Here is an 18,381-nt window from a genome sequence, read left to right as displayed (position 1 = left end):
CTTCGGTTAAGTGAATGTATCACTAGGGTTTATTATGCACATGATTTAAAATACCAGGTAAAGAATCAAAATAGTACCGTAAAATGAAGCTGAGTTACCCAAAATATTGTGGTTTGGTTCACAGTCCCAACACAGGAACAAATGTGTATGTTTTACTTATTTCAGTACAGATAATTTTATTTGATAACTTTATTTGCATTTGAAATGTAACTAATTCCATTACCTGGGCAGATCACGATGGAAAATAAATAAAAAGATTTCAAGTGCTTGATCGAGGATGAAAATGTAGCCAATGCTTTCCGAGTACTCCAGAGTCCATTTGCACATGTTCACCATTACACTTTTATTTTTAATTTTTTAAGTGACCTACTCTGTGATAGGTCTCTTTATAGAGACAAGAGAAGCCCGATGTAAGAACGTCAGGTGAGTACTTTGGCCCTGTATGTGTGCTAATTCCCTCCCTTTCTCTGACTGACTAGAAATGGAATTGACCCCTGAACCGAGTCACTGTATGTGTTTGTGGTGAGCTGATCAACCACATTTCAGTTATTTCTTGTTTTTTGAACAACTAATCTGTTCAATTATTTGAATTCCATATAGATTTTTTTATGTGAGCTAAAACTGCAGTTTCTCTAGTCATAAATCAGATCAAGCCCCAACTTTGCAATGTAATAGGGAGTTGTATTCTACATAGTTTAGCACAGAAAGGGTGGTAATTAACTACACTGAACAAAAATAATAATGTAAAGTCTTGGTTCCATGTTTCATGAGCTGCATTTAAAAAAAAAAGACACCAGAAATGTTCCATAAGTGCGAATTTCTCTGATTCTGTGCACATCCTTGTTAGTGAGCATTTCTACTTCTAATAATCCATCCACCTGACATCCACCAAAATTGCCCTCACTAGAAGCCTGTGTTTCAGACATAAGGAAGTGGATGGCTGCAAACTTTCTACTTTTAAACTCGGACAAAACAGAGATGCTTGTTCTAGGTCCCAAGAAACAAAGAGATCTTCTGTTGAATCTGACAATTCATCTTAATGGTTGTACAGTCGTCTCAAATAAAACTGTGAAGGACCTCGGTGTTACTCTGGACCCTGATCTCTCTTTTGACGAACATATCAAGACTGTTTCAAGGGCAGCTTTTTTCCCATCTACGTAAAATTGCAAAAATCAGAAACTTTGTCCAAAAATGCAGAAAAATGTATCCATGCTTTTGTTACTTCTAGGTTAGACTACTGCAATGCTCTACTTTTCAGCTACCCGGATAAAGCACGAAATAATCTTCAGTTAGTGCTAAATGCGGCTGCTAGAATCCTTACGAGAACCAAAACATTATCATATTACTCCAGTGCTAGCCTCCCTACAATGGCTTCCTGTTAAGGCAAGGGCTGATTTCAAGGTTTTATTGATAACCTACAAAGTATTACATGGGCTTGCTCCTACCCATCTCTCTGATTTGGTCCTGCCGTACATATCTACACGTACGCTACGGTCACAAGGCACAAATTCTCTGCCTCTAACCCTATTACAGGGGTTGAGTCACTGGCTTACTGGTGCCCTTCAATGCCGTCCCTAGGAGGGGTGCGTCACTTGAGTGGGTTGAGTCACTGATGTGATCTTCCTGTCTGGGTTGGCGCCCCCTTGGGTTGTGCCGTGGCGGAGATCTTTGTGGGCTATACTCGGCCTTGTCTCAGGATGGTACGTTGGTGGTTGAAGATATCCCTCTAGTGGTGTGGGGGCTGTGCTTCGGCAAAGTGGGTGGGGTTATATCCTTCCTGTTTGGCCCTGTCCGGGGGGTATCATCGGATGGGGCCACAGTGTCTCCTGACCCCTCCTGTCTCAGCCTCCAGTATTTATGCTGCAGTAGTTTGTGTCGGGGGGCTAGGGCCAGTTTGTTATATCTGGAGTACTTCTCCTGTCTTATCCGGTGTCCTGTTTGAATTTAAGTATGCTCTCTCTAATTATCTTTCTCTCGGAGGACCTGAGCCCTAGGACCATGCCTCAGGACTACCTGACATGATGACTCCTTGCTGTCCCCATTCCACCTGGCCATGCTGCTGCTCCAGTTTCAACTGTTCTGCCTTCTTGCCCTTTGTGCTGATGTCTGTGCCCAGTAAAGTTTGTACCCTGTTTTGTGCTGCTACCATGTTGTTGCTACCATGCTGTGTTAGCATGGCAGCAAACATGACATGTTGTCGTCTTAGGTCTCTCTTTATGTAGCATTGTCTCTTGTCGTGATGTGTGTTTTGTCCAATTTTTTTTATACATTTATATTTTAAATCCCAGCCCCAGTCCCCGCAGGAGGCCTTTTGCATTTTGGTAGGCCGTCATTGTAAATAAGAATTTGTTCTTAACTGACTTAGCTAGTTAAATAAAAAGTTAAATAACAAAATACACAGGTGCACCTTGTGCTGGGGACAGTAAAAGGCCACAAAAATATTACGCTTTGTCACAACACAATGCCACAGATGTCTCAAGTTAAGGGAGTGCTCAAATTGGCAAGGTCCACCAGAGTTTCTCATTTCTCTACCATAAGCAACATCATTTTAGAGAATTTGACAGTGCGTCCAACCGGACTCACAACCTCAGACCACGTGTAACCACGCCAGGCCAGGCCAGGACCTCCACATCCAGCTTCTTCACCTGCGGGATCGTCTGAGACCAGCCACTGGGAAAGCTGATGAAACTGTGGGTTTGCACAACCGAAGAATCTCTGCACCATCTGTCAGAAACCATCTCAGGGAAGCTCATCTGCATGCTCTTAGTCCTCACCAGGGTCTTGACCTGCAGTTCAGCGTCCTAACTGACTTCAGTGGGCAAATACTCACCATTGATGGCCACTGGCACGCTAGAGAAGTGTGCTCATGGATGAATCCGGGTTTCAACGTTGTGAACAGAGTGCCCCATGGTGGCGGTGGGATTCGGGTATGGGCAGGCATAAGCTACGGACAACGAACACAATTGCATTTTATCGATGGCAATTTGAATGCCGAGAGATACCGTGACGAGATCCTGAGGACCATTGTGTGTAACGTGTGTAATTTATTTTATTTTATTTAACTAGGCACGTCAGTTAAGAACAAATTCGTATTTACAGTAAAATCTTTGAAATTGTTGCATGTTGCGTTTATATTTTTGATCAGTGTATAATGAATGACCATAATCCATTGCCCGCCTACTTGTCCCGTCTGTTTCTTTACGCCTGCTACGGAAAAGAGAGAAAATTGCTGGATATACAGCAGATAGAGATTGTAGTGCCATTCATCCACCGCCATCACCTCATGTTTCAGCATGGTAATGCATAGGCCCATGTCGCAAGGATCTGTACATAATTCCTGAAGCTGAAAATGTCCCAGTTCTTCCATGGCCTGCAAAGTCACCCATTAAGCATGTTTGGTACGCTCTGGATAAATGTGTACGACAACATGTTCCAGTTCCCGCCAATATCAAGCAACTTCGCACAGCCATTGAAGACGAGTGGGACAACATTCCACAGGCAACAATCAAATGCCTGATCAATTCTCTGCGAAGGAGATGTCATGCTGCATGAGGCAAATTGTGGTCACACCAGATACTGACTGGTTTTCTTATCCACGCCCCTACTTAAAAAGAAAAAAAAAGAAAAAAAAGAAGTCAATTAGGGCCTAATGCATTCATTTAAATTGACTGATTTATTGTCCCCAGCACAAGGTGCACGTGTGTAATTTATTTTATTTTATTTAACTAGGCACGTCAGTTAAGAACAAATTCGTATTTACAGTAAAATCTTTGAAATTGTTGCATGTTGCGTTTATATTTTTGATCAGTGTATAATGAATGACCATAATCCATTGCCCGCCTACTTGTCCCGTCTGTTTCTTTACGCCTGCTACGGAAAAGAGAGAAAATTGCTGGATATACAGCAGATAGAGATCAGTTGATTCGGGATGCATCTCTACCTGAAAATACACGATCTAAGTGATTGATAGTTGGCATTCAGCAGTCATAAACGAAGGCCAAAGTGATTGTCGGGCATCAATCAGCTCAAATGTAACTGAAATATTTTATTAAAGTAATGTGAATAAATTATGGTTAATAAGCAGTAATGGGCAGTCACTACCATCATGGGACTTGTATTAATTGTTTTATTCTGTGTTGTAACAGCATTCAATCCACATAAAATCTTTTTAAAAAAGTGCAATTTTTTTAAAGAATCGAACCGACCTCAAAAAGCACTAATCACTCAGCTCAACTGCCTGTTTATCGCTGAGAGTGTTTTCCTGTGCATCTGTGCATTAGTGTGTGCCTATCTGTGGGTGTGTTACCTGGTCCTGTTGGTAGATGTTAGGGGGCCCGGGGGAGGTGAAGTCTCTCAGGGTGGGAGTTCCAGGGGTGTTGGGGAAGTCAGAGAAGCCTGACTGGCTGGAGTATCCTGTGCCTGCTAGATGAACAACACAAATATAAGGACACTTTTGTGTGCGTGTGTGCGCATGTGCATCTGTCTGTCTCCTCCCTACCTTGGCTGATGTAGTCAGGTGTGTTCCTGCCCCCTGGTGGTTGACCCTGGTAGGGTGAGGCTGGTCCCAGGGCAGCGATCATCTCCATGACGCTGGGCATCATCATGTGACTGGGGCTGACCGTCCGGCAGCGTTTTAACACCGGTCCGTCTGCTTCCTCCTTTATGTGGATATCTGGTTTGACGGGCACCGGCCTCCAGCCACACACTGGGTCAATGGTGATCTCCTCATAGTCCGAACTGAGGGAAGAGGTTAGACAAGGAAGAGCAAGATAAGGCAAACTGTAGACCTAATTATGGTTAAGCTAAAGAAAAACTAAATATGAACATAGTAGGGCAGGCAAAATCAGTTGATTTTCATTCTTCCCCTCGACACCAGGTGGGTTCAATTAATTATTAGGTAGAACAGAAAACCAGCGAGCAGTACTCCGGACCTCCAGGTTCAGATTTAAATACCCATGTAGTAGGGGATTTGCAGACAGACACTTACTTCTGTATGTATATTAGAATGCCCAGCATGTACTGGTCCACTTCTAGACCCTCCAGTAGCGCCGTCTTACTGTGGTGGAGAGACACACATGGTCCGGATGACTAAAAAAACAACAGGTCTTTGTCTATGGGAAAGATAAGGCATGCTAAAAGATGTGTAAATTGTTGCGTAGACATACTTGCACACAGGGCATCTCCAGGTCCCTCTCTCACAGTTCAACTGCAGGTACGACTCCAGGTCAAAACACTGCCGAGAGAGAGAGAGAGAGAGACAGAAAGACGTTTGTCTCTCACAATATGTTAAGAGTGATGATATGCACGTGTGTATGCGAGTACGTGTTTTCACCTGTATTTGTGCGTGTGCCTAGTCTCTCACCTGTATGTGTCTACAGTCGTGTCCGCGTGCAGGCAGCTGGATGCGCCTGAAGGTGATAGGACATTTCAGGGAGACTTTGATTGCCGTCTGTTCCACACCGTCCTCTCCGTTCAGCCCTGGGGTCCCGGGGATGGTCCCACTACTGAAGTTCCTCTTAACTGAGGAGAGGGAGAGAAAGAGAGGGAGAGGAATAGACAAGAGAGCAGGGAAGAGAACAGGTGAGAATTGCAGTGAGAAGAAGTCTATATTTTTCTGAGAACCAACCAGCCAGTCAGACGTGTGTGTGTGTGTGTGTTCCACTCACTCTTAGTGACACAGTGCTCTGCAGGCAGTAGTCTCTTCTTCATTAATCCCTGAAGAACCGAGCGTACTGACGGCCTGTGGACCAGCTGCAACACAAACAGGTGGGACTAGAGAGGGTGAGAGAGAGAGAAATTGGATTACAAACTAGTAAATATGTCCTTTTCATGACAAGATAAAGATATGGGAAAGAGGTGATATTTTGGTTGCTATCAAAAAAACAGAACCAGATGAAGACTTAACAAAACATCATTATACAACCAGCATGCAACCAGACTAGGACTTCATAAAGCATTTTTGCCTGTATGGTACTACTTACGCAGCAGCAGGCGGTGACAGTGATTTGGATGGTGTTGCGTCCCGGCTGACACACCTGCTTGAGGTAGAGGGGCTTGTGGGACGTCTTGTTGTCGCCCCTCTCGATGGTGAGCGGTGTGGCATTCACACTCACCTGTAAGCAAGGACCAGACACCTACATGACAGACAGGTGAATGGAGGATTGGCTAACACGCTAGTCACAGTCGTCACACTGGGCTCAGAGTAGGAGTTCTGACCTAGGATCAGCCCCCCCCCCCCCCCCCCCGTCCATATAATCTTATTTGTTATGATTCAAAAGGCACAATTAATCCTAGATCAGCACTTCTACTCGAGACGCTTTGTGAATACATGCCCTGGGCCACCTTTAGCATAGGGTGCAATATTGTGGAATGTTCAGATAGAAATACGTTTTGTAGAAAAGACATGCAGAATGGATATTATTTCATTTTACCTTTATTTAACTAGGCAAGTCAGTTAAGAACAAATTCTTATTTTCAATGACGGCCTAGGAACAGTGGGTTAACTGCCTTGTTCAGGGGCAGAACGACAGATTTTTACCTTATCAGCTCGGGGATTTGAACTTGCAACCTTCCGGTTGCTCTAACCACTAGGCTACCCTGCCGCCCTCTATTGATGGGATTGATCCTCTGTACAGCACTTTGATATATCAGCTGATGTAAGGGCCATATAAATACATTTGTTTTCTACCTAAATCGTTCAGTATGTTGCACCCTCCTGAACGCAACACTGTCTAGCCAATGAAGTACTCAACTGGCTAGCCAATCACGTTCATAGTCATCACATTGCTAACCCAGATATAAGGCTGGATCTCCACTCCACTAGTTTTAAAGGCTTCATGACTTCACCACCTGTATGGAGGGATCCACACAGAGATGTCAGTGCATGGTAGAATTTGTGACTTTACGCAAGAGAGCAGTGAGAGCACTTGGGGGAGTGTAAACCCAGCCTAACCCATTGTGATAGGGGTGTGTGTAAAAATGCAAAGATCAGGTTGTATGTCCAAAAAAAAAGAAAATCTACACCCACATCTTGGGAAAGGTCTGTAATATTGTGTTTTGTTTGATGTTGCATCTACATTTGTGTGTGTGTGTATGTGAGTGGGTACCTGTAAGTGTGATTGTACCTGTACGGAGGCGGGCCAGTTAGTGTTCATCTGTCTGTCCTCATGGTGATAACACTTAAACTGCAGCTCCAGGTCAGGCCTAGAGGACACACATGCAGTCAACAGATCCACACAGGCAGCCACATGAAAACACACACAGAAACACAGAAACACAGAAACAGACAGACACACACACCAGAATCGTCGATGAATAAATATGGAAAACATCCAAACTATGGTATTAAAACACTGGATCACGTCACAGTAACTGCTGCTTTGATTGGCTGAGTCGGTGGGCTCGGACCTCATCATGAGGGTCTTGTAGACGGAGTCTCGCAGCTGGAAGGCATGGTTGCTGACCGCCAGGTTATGCTCCAATCGGAACGGCTCAAGCACCACGCCGTCGCGCACCGGGAAGGTCAGCCGCAGGTCGTCGCTAGGGTTACCTGGAGGGGAGGGGAGATGAGAGTATTTAAAAGTACGCATTCGGCCCAGGGTCCTCAACATTAGGACAAGTCCCTTCCCGTTTCAGTCCTTTTTTCTTCCATTTGCTGTCTAATGAACACGACTCAGGTCTGATCCCTATATACATTTCCATCAATCCAATGAGTTAGGGCTCTATTCAATCCGTATCGCGGAAGTTCAGCGTTACAGCGCCATTGAAATTGAAATGCAATGTTCCCGCGTTAGTGGATACTGCATTTACGGTATGTCATCTCAAGCGGGGGGGGGGGGGGGGGGGGGGAATGACCTTTACATTTCTCCAGCGCAACCTGTAACGCTTCAGCGATGCAGATTGAATAGAGCCTTTAATAAAGGAGTGTTGAAGTAAGTGGTTCTCACCAGTGGGGGGCTGAAGGGAGTTGATGTTGGGCTTGACGTCAGGGCCTTGGGGGAGGTAGGGGGGCTTGGTGTCTGGTCCTGGCCCACCGGGGGAGAGGTAGGGGGGCATGCTGCCCGGAGTCATGGGAGGGGTGGGGTTACCACCCAGAGGAGAACTGGGGTACCCCGGCATCACCCGGCTACCCTGCTGAAAGAGGGAGGGAGAGAGAATTTGAAACATAGAAAAACATCATCCTATATAAGGCTAGGGCCACAAAGACGTACGGACACATGAAATCGTACATGAATTAATCAATTGTCGGTTTTTGTCTGTCAAAAGTTCTCCAGTTAACCATTTTCGGACGTGTTACATTCGGCATGAGGGCAGACATAGTTTGACGGACAATCATCTCCGTCCATTATATGTCAACGGATGTCAACATTTGTATCAATCCGTAATTTGTGGACACAAAAACCCTGTGTGGCCATAGCTTAATTAATAAATGTACTTAATTTGGGTCCACAAATTACAATACATTTGCAAAGGACCCCAAAATTACAAAGGTCATACACAAGCCTGGACAATGTCAGGGAAACAAAAGGCACCATCTCCTCCACACTGCCAAGGCACACACACACACCAGGTTGGCTTACCGCATTGACAGCAGCCTGTGTGAAGGCATTGTAGCCTCCTGATGCCCCTGCTGGCATGTTACCCTGCTGCCCGTTATACTGCTGCTCCTGCTGAAAACACACACACACACACACACATTAACAGGCAAAACTGATCCTAGATCAGCACTCCTATTCTGAGACGCTTTGTGAATACAGGCCCTGGTCAGATTTGATGCTAGATCCTGTCTCTACACTACAAACATGTCAGGGAGAAGTCTCTTTGGAGCCGGGTTCATACCGGCAGTGTGTTAAAAAGGCTATAATCCTTTGAAATACACATTCATAGCTTAACGCTGCAATCAGCAGTAGGAACAATAACAAAGCATTTGTCCCTGCCCGTTTTGTTAAAAGCTGAGGGCTGGAGAAATGTGACCACTCAAGTTCACAGACAGCGCTATAGATGCAAGGACTGACCATCCATGACATCAAAATTATAGTTTTAACCAAGTTTTGAGGATATATAGTGTTTGTTTACATTTACTTTGTTTATAGACATTGGAGTAAATCAAGTTTATATTTTGAGTTTTGATGGGGTACAATAGTTGAACTAAGACCGTGGGGCATTTAGAAGTCATGTTCTTCAAGAAACGGGAAATGGGTACATGGCATTTTTTTAAATCAAAAATGTTTTTAAGTATGTAGCAACTGCTGATTGCTCCTTTAACTAGTGTGTGTGGTCTCCCTGCTTACCTTGTAGTACTGTGCAGGATTGGGTGGCCCTTGCTGGTACTGCCCCATTGGGGGCATACGCTGGCTGGGGTGGTAGGAGGGGGACTGGGGCTGGTGCTGCTGGGGGCCAGGGGGATACTGGAGGGGCTGGCCACTGTGGTACGGAGACATCCCCCCTGAAACATACTGCTGCTGTCCTGGGAAACCCTGGGGGAGGGACGGAGGACAGATGGAAGGGATGAGTGTTTGGCAACTAGTAAACAATTTATGTGAAGTGTGTTAGTGTGTTTGCAAGCACCCATGTGTTTTCCAGCTTTGTACCTCTGATTGGTAGGGGCGTTTGAGCCCTTGTTGTTGGCCTCCTGGGTAGCCTGGGTGTTGCTGGGGCATCCTCTGGCCCTGACCCTGGGAGGGGTGCGAAGGGTACACCATGCCCCCCATGGAGGGGTGCTGCCCGGGCCGGGATTGGACCATCCCACTGGGGCTCATGCCCGGGGGGCCGCGGGGGCCACCCTGCTGGGGGCCCTGGTGGGACAGGAACTGGGTACTGTAGGAGGGGCCTCCACCCATCTAAAGAGAGAGAAGAGGAGGAGAACAAGAGGGGAGAGAGGCTAGATGCTATAAAAATGCAGAGCACACACACCCAGTGGCAGAATTGGTGTTCGAATTGAAGTCAGTTAATTCAGGAAGTAAACAGAAATTCCAATTCAAATATAGAAAAAAGTGCATATATTTTCAATTAATTCTCAAACTGAAAAGGAGAAGCTATTTATTTGAAATGTGTTAGCATTTTTACATGAAAATCATGTGTGACTTCAATTAGAATTGACACCAACCCTGATACACAAAACTGTGGCAGGGAGAGGAAAAGATGGAAGACTCCTTGTAGGATTTACAGTGTGGTTTCTTCCTAGAGACAGAGTGTAGACGTGTAAACAGTCTGCTAGAAAATACTTATGTTCTCTCTCTAATCAAAGCCATGTCTCTGGAGTCTGAAGTGTGTGTGTGTGTGTGTGTGTGTGTGTGTGTGTGTGTGTGTGTGTGTGTGTGTGTGTGTGTGTGTGTGTGTGTGTGTGGCAGAGCTAGTGAATGATATCAGCAAAATGTTGTGGTCGTGTCAATAATTTTGGGTTTATCGTCCCAACTATAACACGCATGCGCACACACAAGGCGGCTTAGCCGCATACCTGGCCATAGTTCAGTTCCTGGTTCTGCTTCTCCTGGATGGCAGCAACAGTAGCCGTAGCAGTGGCGGTCGCCGTGGCTGCGGCAGCGGCAACCGCGGCGGCAGCAGCCTGAGTGAAGTCAGAGGGAGGGCGTTGGCCCATACCTCCTCCGCCACCACCATTATTAGAGTAACTAAGATACAGAGACAGAAAGATATAATTATTTGGAACTCACTCCCAAGGTCAAGCACTATAAACAATGGCATTTCCTTGATTCCTTGAGTCCTGTCTCGTCGCCTCCTTTTCCAAACCCATTGGATGAGAGGGTCAGAAGGGAAAGACCTATGCTTCTCCTTTTGGAAAAGGATGCAAATTGAGAGAACGTAAGGAATTAAATGCAATTGACATTGTCCCCATGTGCATGACCGACTGAATGGAGCCCTGGGTTGTTTTCATTCAGGCAATGAAAATGAACAACTTTAGCAAAATTGTTTGCAAACAAAAATGTGCGTTTCTTACATACAGTTGAAGTCGGAAGTTTACATAAACTAGTTTTAATGACTCCAACCTAAGTGTTTCAACCACTCCACAAATGTATTGTTAACAAACTAGTTTTGGCAAGTCGGTTAGGACATCTACTTTGTGCATGACACAAGTAATTTTTTCAACAATTGTTTATATTTCACTTATAATTCACTGTATCACAATTCCAGTGGGTCAGAAGTTTACATACACTAGGTTGACTGTGCCTTTAAACAGCTTGGAAAATTCCAGAAAATTATGTCATGGCTTTAGAAGCTTCTGATAGGCTAATTGACATCATTTGAGTCAATTGGAGGTGTACCTGTGGATGTATTTCAAGGCCAATTTCTTTGCTTGACATCATGGGAAAATCAAAAGAAATCAGCCAAGACCTCAGAAAAAAAGTTGTAGACCTCCACAAATCTGGTTCATCCTTGGGAGCAATCTCCAAATGCCTGAAGGTACCGCGTTCATCTGTACCAACAACAGTCTGCAAGTATAAACACCATGGGACCACGCAGATGTCATACCGCTCAGGAAGGAGACGCATTCTGTCACCTAGAGATGAACGCACTTTGGTGTGAAAAGTGCAAATCAATCCCAGAACAACAGCAAAGGACCTTGAAGATGCTGGAGGAAACAGGTACAAAAGTATCTATATCCACAGTAAAACGAGTCCTAGATCGACATAACCTGAAAGGCCGCTCAGCAATGAAGAAGCCACTGCTCCAAAACCGCCATAAAAAAGCCAGACTACAGTTTGCAACTGCACATGGGGACAAAGATCGTACTTTTTGGAGAAATGTCCTCTGGTCTGATGAAACAAGAATAGAACTGTTTGGCCATAATGACCATCGATATGTTTGGAGGAAAAAGGGGGAGGCTTGCAAGCCGAAAAACACCATCCCAACCGTGAAGCACGTGGGTGGCAGCATCATGTTGTGGGGGTGCTTTGCTGCAGGAGAGACTGGTGCACTTCACAAAATAAATGGCATCATGAGGAAGGACAATTGTGTGGATATAGTATATATTGAAGCAACATCTCAAGACATCAGTTAGGAAGTTATAGCTTGCTTGCAAATGGGACTTCCAAATGGACAATGACCCAAGCATACTGCCAAAGTTGTGGCTTAAGGACAACAAAGTCAAGGTAGTAGAGTGGCCATCACAAAGCCCTGAACTCAATCCTATAGAACATTTGTGGGCAGAACTGAAAAAGCGTGTGTGAACAAGGAGGCCTACAAACCTGACTCAGTTACACCAGCTCTGTTAGGAGGACTGGGCCAAAATTCACCCAACTTATTGTGGGAAGCTTGTGGAAGGCTACCCGTAACGTTTGACCCAAGTTAAACTATTTAATGGCAATGCTACCAAACACTAATTGAGTGTATGTAAACTTCTGACCCACTGGGAATGTGATGAAAGAAATAAAAGCTGAAATAAATCACTACTATTATTCTGACATTTCACATTCTTAAAATAAAGTGGTGATCCTAACTGACCTAAGACAGGGAATTTTTACTCTGATTAAATGTCAGGAAATGTGAAAAACCGAGTTTAAATGTATTTGGCTAAGATGTATGTAAACTTCTGACTTCAACTGTATGTTCAAGTAGTCTGACCCTCTTTCAGTCCATTTTCTACCATTTCATGCCTAGTCAACACTTCCCAGGTAGTACATCTACATTTCACTCTGTTTGGTGCCCAATAAACAAGATCCTGGTGAACATATACCACAAAAACAAGTCAAAAGATGTTTACCTCTGTCCATAGGGCGGTGCTTGGTTATAGGCGGTGTTGGGGCGGCCGTAAAGGCCTGGTTGTCCGTAGCCCTTATCACCGTAGCTCTGGTACTGGTGGCTCATACCGGGACTCATCCCACCACCTCCACTGCTGCTCTGCATCATGTGACCTCCAGAGTTCCCGCCCGGACCCATGGGCGCTCCAAACACCTAGACGGGGAAACACAGAAAGTGGACAGAAAGTGAGGTAGTGGAAACAGTAAAGTGTTAGAGAAGAAGAAAAAGGCCATGACATCCCAGACTGTCTGCTTTACATATTAAACAATTAATGAATGTCATGTCATATATTGCAATACCATTGATGCAGATTCTGATAGTTATACACTTCATTCAGGCCTTGTGAGTTTTGGTGCACAGCTGCTATGTAGGCAACCTGGAACGTGGCAAAAGATATTTGCTCTCCTTGATAAATTAAGGTTAAATAAATAGATGGACTGGTTGAAAGGAGGGGATGATAGAATGATGGATTAGAGACAGTTATGAAGGATGGGTGAGAGAAAGGAAGGATGAGAGCCATGATTGACTGGTTGTTACCTGGCTGTGCGAGGGATTGGTCACGCCCCAGACGGTAGTTACCACGGAGAGTGCTCCTGGCTGTTGATTGGTGCCTTGTTGCCAGGAGGCAGAGTCATACAGGAAGTTACCGTCACTAAGGAACATAGAGCCCGGAAGCAAAGGCATTATGGGATGGATTCATGTACAGCAGTAGGGTGCATCTCAATAGTGAATGTGGCTTCCTCTCCATCTGCACTGATCGTGCATCAAGCATGTCAGAATCAAGCATGTCAGGGGGGGGCTGATCCTAGATCAGTACTCTGAGACGCTTGATACATACAGACACTGGACAGGGGGAAGCAAATAACTGGTAGGTGGAAGTATACATACCATAGTACTCTCACCTATACAGTTCTTTTCAGATTAGTGAAGATAGAACAAACTTAGTCCAGATTTCAACTTTCTCTTGAAAGTGATTTTAGTAGAAAACACTAGTATAATCCTCATCGTGTTAGTCATAGCAGACCTTAGAGTTATTTATAACTTGTCAGAAATGTCTAAATCAACTAGCCCATGTCAGTTAACGTTTTTTTATCCCATATATTTTGCTGTAATGTTAGTCACTCAACACATGAATACACATTAGACAATGCAAAATATATAGAATTGCAAGAAAATTTGCTTTAAATCTGCAACATTTTATCTGCACCTCCTGACAAAATGTGTGTTGCAGAAAGTAAGCTTAAACACATGCAAAAAGTTATCTCCACCAACAAGATGGGTGTGAACAGTTTGTGTCATGAACAGTGCTGGAAGGGAGGCCTGAGTGAAAAACTTTAGGAACCCCTGCATTAGACTATTTGTTTGTTGAGGAGGAAAACAAGTGGGACTCTTTGTAAGTGTTGAATGACTTGTGCCACAGCACATCCTCAAGAGGCACTACACAACATTTCCATAACAACAACAAAGCAGTCACGTAAAAACTGGTAAGGGTAGCCCTGCTGACAAGAGGAGGCCCCTGAGTGTGTACGTGTGTGTGTGTGTGTGTGTGAGAGAAACTGAAATCACAGGACGTAATCTCGCTGGTACAGGAAACCAGCGCTCCAGCACCAGCAGCAGCCATTGAGTCCCAGAGCCCAGCTAATAGCGGGAGAGGTGAAAGCCAACCAGAAGACAACTAACGATTTGTCTGAGGACAATGCACTCAGCACTTCCTCTCGGAGTCATTCAGTGTGTGTGTGTACCTGTGCGGAGTGGGAGGCAGACCGGGTTTCATGGAGTTGAGGGGGTTCATCGGAGGAACGGGGGGGAATCAACGAGACCCTGACAGGCAGCCTGAGAGAGAGAGAGAAGTATTGAAACGGTATGTTGTGTTGTTGTGTTCTTATTATTTTAATCGTGCAATTATTCATTATGCCATGTATTATCGTGTTCTTGTTATCAGCAATAAAGCTGATCGAATCGACTCATCGCATTGAACTGAAGCAGTGACTTCACCACCATCATAGCCACACACACGCTTACCTTCCTCTCCCCTTTAGCTTCTGCTCTGTGTGTATCTCGGTCTGTCTGTTGGTCTGTGTGTGAGAGAGCGAAAGAGTTAGCCTATTACTGCCTGGCATAATGGTTCTCATAGAAGGGAGGGGCAGGCAGCAGGGTCTAAATTTAGCTCTTTGATTTCTACAGGAATTCAAGAGAACAGCAAATGAAGCGGCTGCCTACACACGTAATAGCCGGCTTTTGGGCCAAAAAATATATTAAGAGCTGATAAATAAAATTGCCACCGCCAATTGCCAGGTAGAAGAAAATAAATCCCATTGCAAAAAATAGATTTTTGCCTATTAATTGATTGAAATACCAGTCGATGTAGCGCGAGAGCTGCTGCTACGGTTTGTTTACTGCTGGAGAATGAAACCTGCTTTTATTAGCCCCTTCATTGCGCAACAACTCTAAATGCAATCGTGTGTTAAAAACACTGATGGCCATGATTGAAGAGAGCTGCTAGTTTTATTTCTCAACTGGTAATTGAAGCTCGCTTCCCATTTGCCATTCGAGTGCTTAGGCAAAGGTAGGCAGGCTTCAGCTCATCACACAACACGTTGCAATGAGCTGGAGGAAGTATGCATTTTCAAAGCATACTTGTTTGAAACCTGAACGTTTTACTACATGTTATGAGGCATGGCTTACCTTGCTTCAAAGTAGCCTAGACAAAATACAACCAAACGTGAAGGAAATGTTATAGGCTGGAGAATGCCATTGAAACCAGTATAGCCTATTTCTCTCATGTTCTATTGGTTTTCAAATCAACTTCCATTGTCCAGTAGCCAAAGGCACAATCCTAGTCATATTAGAAACCCATGCTAGTTGTCGCACCTGTAGAGCTCCCCTTTATCCAAATTTCTAAACAGATATTTTAAACTGTCTCATGAAACAGCTCGCATGGTGCCGTGCGCCTTTGACAAAGTTTTCCCGCTAATTGCATTATGGAACTAACATTTATGCGTAGCCAATTTACTGCCTTGTGCCAACACTTGTGCACACCGCTGCGCTTATAATGTGAATAAATAATAGTTTATCAACATTTTAAGCTAAATGTTCTGATCTGTTGCATGAGCCTCATTGCTTCTTACATTTTTGTTTTGTTTTACTTAGCTCACTGGTTGTATGAATATGGGCTCTATCGTCCCACAACAGTCCAGAGTTTGTTTGAATAGGTTATTTCTTCCTCGCACAGAAAAGCAAGCTAACCAATATAATATATACACGTTTCTACTATGGGGGATGGTAGACCGACATTGACATCGGCTAGTGATTTTGCTGTTCCTCAACTCTTGTTGGCTGAGGAAAAGTAAACGTGGACAGATATTCTAATCTCTAAAATTGCGCAACAGAATTCGTTGAATGCACACGCAACGTGTCTGGCGCAACATTTTACTCATAGAAACCCTGACACACATACAGCTCGTTAACTGCCGAGAGATCACAGGCTTTCAACACAATTTCCCCTCAATCACCCTCTCCATCCCGCTCTCTGTTTCGCAGTAAATTACGCTTCATCTCAGAGTAAACTCCTATGAGGGAAAAGTCCATAGTTGTGTTTTTTTACGACACTCCGCTAATTGACAGGCTAAAGTGGCGGCAGGTAGAGCATTGGGACAGTAACGTGGATGTGGAATAAGGCAGCACCCCCCGCACCTCTGATTCAGCGGGGCTGGGTTAAATGCGGAAGACATTTCGGTTGAATGCGTTCAGTTATTCCCTTTCCCCTGAATTAAAATTATACAAATCTAAAAGTAACTTATATTGCCAACTATGCCAAATAGCCTACAAATCAAACAAAGACATTGCAGCCTGCAGGTAGAAAATATCCTGATAAAACAAATCACATTGGCTACGCATGGCCTGTCTGCAAAGAAAATGAAACTATCAATTTGGTCCAGCCAGTTTATGCTAACAAACTTGCAACATTGTATAAAATATTCTGGACCCTCAGTTTTCTGCACCACTGTGCTCCATACAGACACAGCTGTATTTGAGCGAGGGATGAGAGACGCTATTTTATAACATTTCCATCAGAGCATGACATTTTTCCCCCTTTCAAATTGAGTGGTTATTGAAAGGGAGAGAGCTCTAAAATATGTTTCTAATAGGCTATATTGAGGAACTATTGTCATTCAATGGATGTAAAAACAGAGTTAATTTACTTGCTATTTGAGGTGAAGAAAAAATGACTCTGGAGAAACCCCACGGCTCATTTTCGGTGGTGAGTTAAGAAAATCCGAAATACAATACTATCAGATCCCCATCAAATGGGCACATTTATAAAAGCCTACATTTGCATGCAGGCCAGGTAGCCTCCTTAATCAACATCGACAGGAGCGCTCAAAACAAAACAAATAAATTGACAACTTGTAAATGGAATGAAATAAACCAAAACTTGTTTATCACAAGTGTAGCCGAGGTTGTGCGCTCTGCAAACAATGTGTCCACTAAGAAAAATACTAATAACGCCCGACCCCCCACATTCTGATTTTGCATTTTTGTCCCCCCAGTTATCACACATTGCATGTGATACAAAACGAGGCAACAGTGTGCTTTGCGACCATGCAGACGCAACAGAGTGGGCAGGGAGGTTGTTTGGAGTGTTAATCCGACTGGATCCCAAAAATATCTACACACACACACAAAAGTTGACACATTCAAGGGTTTTTCTTTATTTTTACTATTTTCTACATTGTAGAACAATAGTGAAGACATCAATACTATGAAATGACACATATGGAATAATGTAGACCCCCCCCCAAAAAAGTGTTAAACAAATCAAACTAAATTTTATATTTTAGAGTAGCCACCCTTTGACTTGATGACAGCATTGCACACCCTTGGCCATCTCTCAACCAGCTTCATGAGGTAGTCACCTGGAATGCTTTTAAAAAGTACAATTTCTGGAATTTCTTTCCTTCTTAATGCGTTTGAGCCAATCAGCTGTTGTGACAAGGTAGGGTTGGTATAGGGATATGGAAGGTTACATAGGTAACCACGGTTATGTGAGCTATTTCAATCACTCCAATAAACTCAGCAAAGAAAATGTCCTCACTGTCAACTGCGTTTATTTTCAGCAAATTTAATGTGTGTAAATATTTGTATGAACATAAGATTCAACAACGGAGACAAACTGAACAAGTTCCACAGACATGTGACTAACAGCAATGGAATAATGTGTCCCGGAACAGGAGGGGGGGGTCAACATCAAAAGTATCTGGTGCATTAAAACTTCTTCGATATAGGGGGCACTCTTAATTTTTGGATGAAAAAGGTTCCCGTTTAAACAAGATATTTTGTCACGAAAAGATGCTCGACTATGCATATAATTGACAGCTTTGGAAAGAAAACACTCTGACATTTCCAAAACTGCAAAGATATTGTCTGAGTGCCACAGAACTGATGTTACAGAAAAAAACCCAGATAAAAATACAATCAGGAAGTGCCACATTTTTTGAAACCGCCTCATGGCAATGACTCCTTATATGGCTGTGGAGGAGCTAGGAGTCAGCTTACCTTTTCCACGTTTTCCCCAAGGTGTCTGCAGCATTGTGACGTATTTGTAGGCATATCATTGGAAGATTG

At 44.0% G+C, this 18,381-nt stretch overlaps 1 protein-coding gene across 14 annotated transcripts in view; it reads right to left on the bottom strand.

The window, feature by feature from the left end:
* The window catches only part of LOC110509547 (zinc finger MIZ domain-containing protein 2), a 34,371-nt gene that overhangs the window by 3,907 nt on the left and 12,083 nt on the right, over nt 1-18,381 (bottom strand). For 4 of the 14 annotated variants that reach the window (XM_021590481.2, XM_021590484.2, XM_036967683.1 and 1 more), the window contains 18 exons: nt 14,779-14,831; nt 14,499-14,589; nt 13,294-13,408; nt 12,719-12,909; nt 10,457-10,628; nt 9,591-9,839; nt 9,291-9,476; nt 8,580-8,669; nt 7,947-8,133; nt 7,408-7,549; nt 7,107-7,203; nt 5,982-6,134; nt 5,667-5,772; nt 5,363-5,520; nt 5,166-5,233; nt 4,988-5,056; nt 4,499-4,737; nt 4,307-4,422 (listed from right to left, as the gene is read on the bottom strand). In XM_021590481.2, coding sequence (XP_021446156.1) covers nt 4,307-4,422; nt 4,499-4,737; nt 4,988-5,056; nt 5,166-5,233; nt 5,363-5,520; nt 5,667-5,772; nt 5,982-6,134; nt 7,107-7,203; nt 7,408-7,549; nt 7,947-8,133; nt 8,580-8,669; nt 9,291-9,476; nt 9,591-9,839; nt 10,457-10,628; nt 12,719-12,909; nt 13,294-13,408; nt 14,499-14,548 — 2,388 coding nt within the window. In that variant the 5' untranslated portion in view covers nt 14,549-14,589; nt 14,779-14,831. The remainder of the gene's footprint in view (nt 1-4,306; nt 4,423-4,498; nt 4,738-4,987; nt 5,057-5,165; nt 5,234-5,362; nt 5,521-5,666; nt 5,773-5,981; nt 6,135-7,106; nt 7,204-7,407; nt 7,550-7,946; nt 8,134-8,579; nt 8,670-9,290; nt 9,477-9,590; nt 9,840-10,456; nt 10,629-12,718; nt 12,910-13,293; nt 13,409-14,498; nt 14,590-14,778; nt 14,832-18,381) is intronic. The other 10 variants (XM_036967684.1, XM_021590474.2, XM_021590483.2 and 7 more) reach the window with 10 other exon arrangements.

Source organism: Oncorhynchus mykiss, chromosome Y (genome assembly GCF_013265735.2).
Source record: "Oncorhynchus mykiss isolate Arlee chromosome Y, USDA_OmykA_1.1, whole genome shotgun sequence".
Lineage (NCBI taxonomy): Eukaryota > Metazoa > Chordata > Actinopteri > Salmoniformes > Salmonidae > Oncorhynchus > Oncorhynchus mykiss.
Note: the sequence above shows the minus strand (reverse complement) of the source record. Positions and strands in the feature narration are given on the sequence as shown.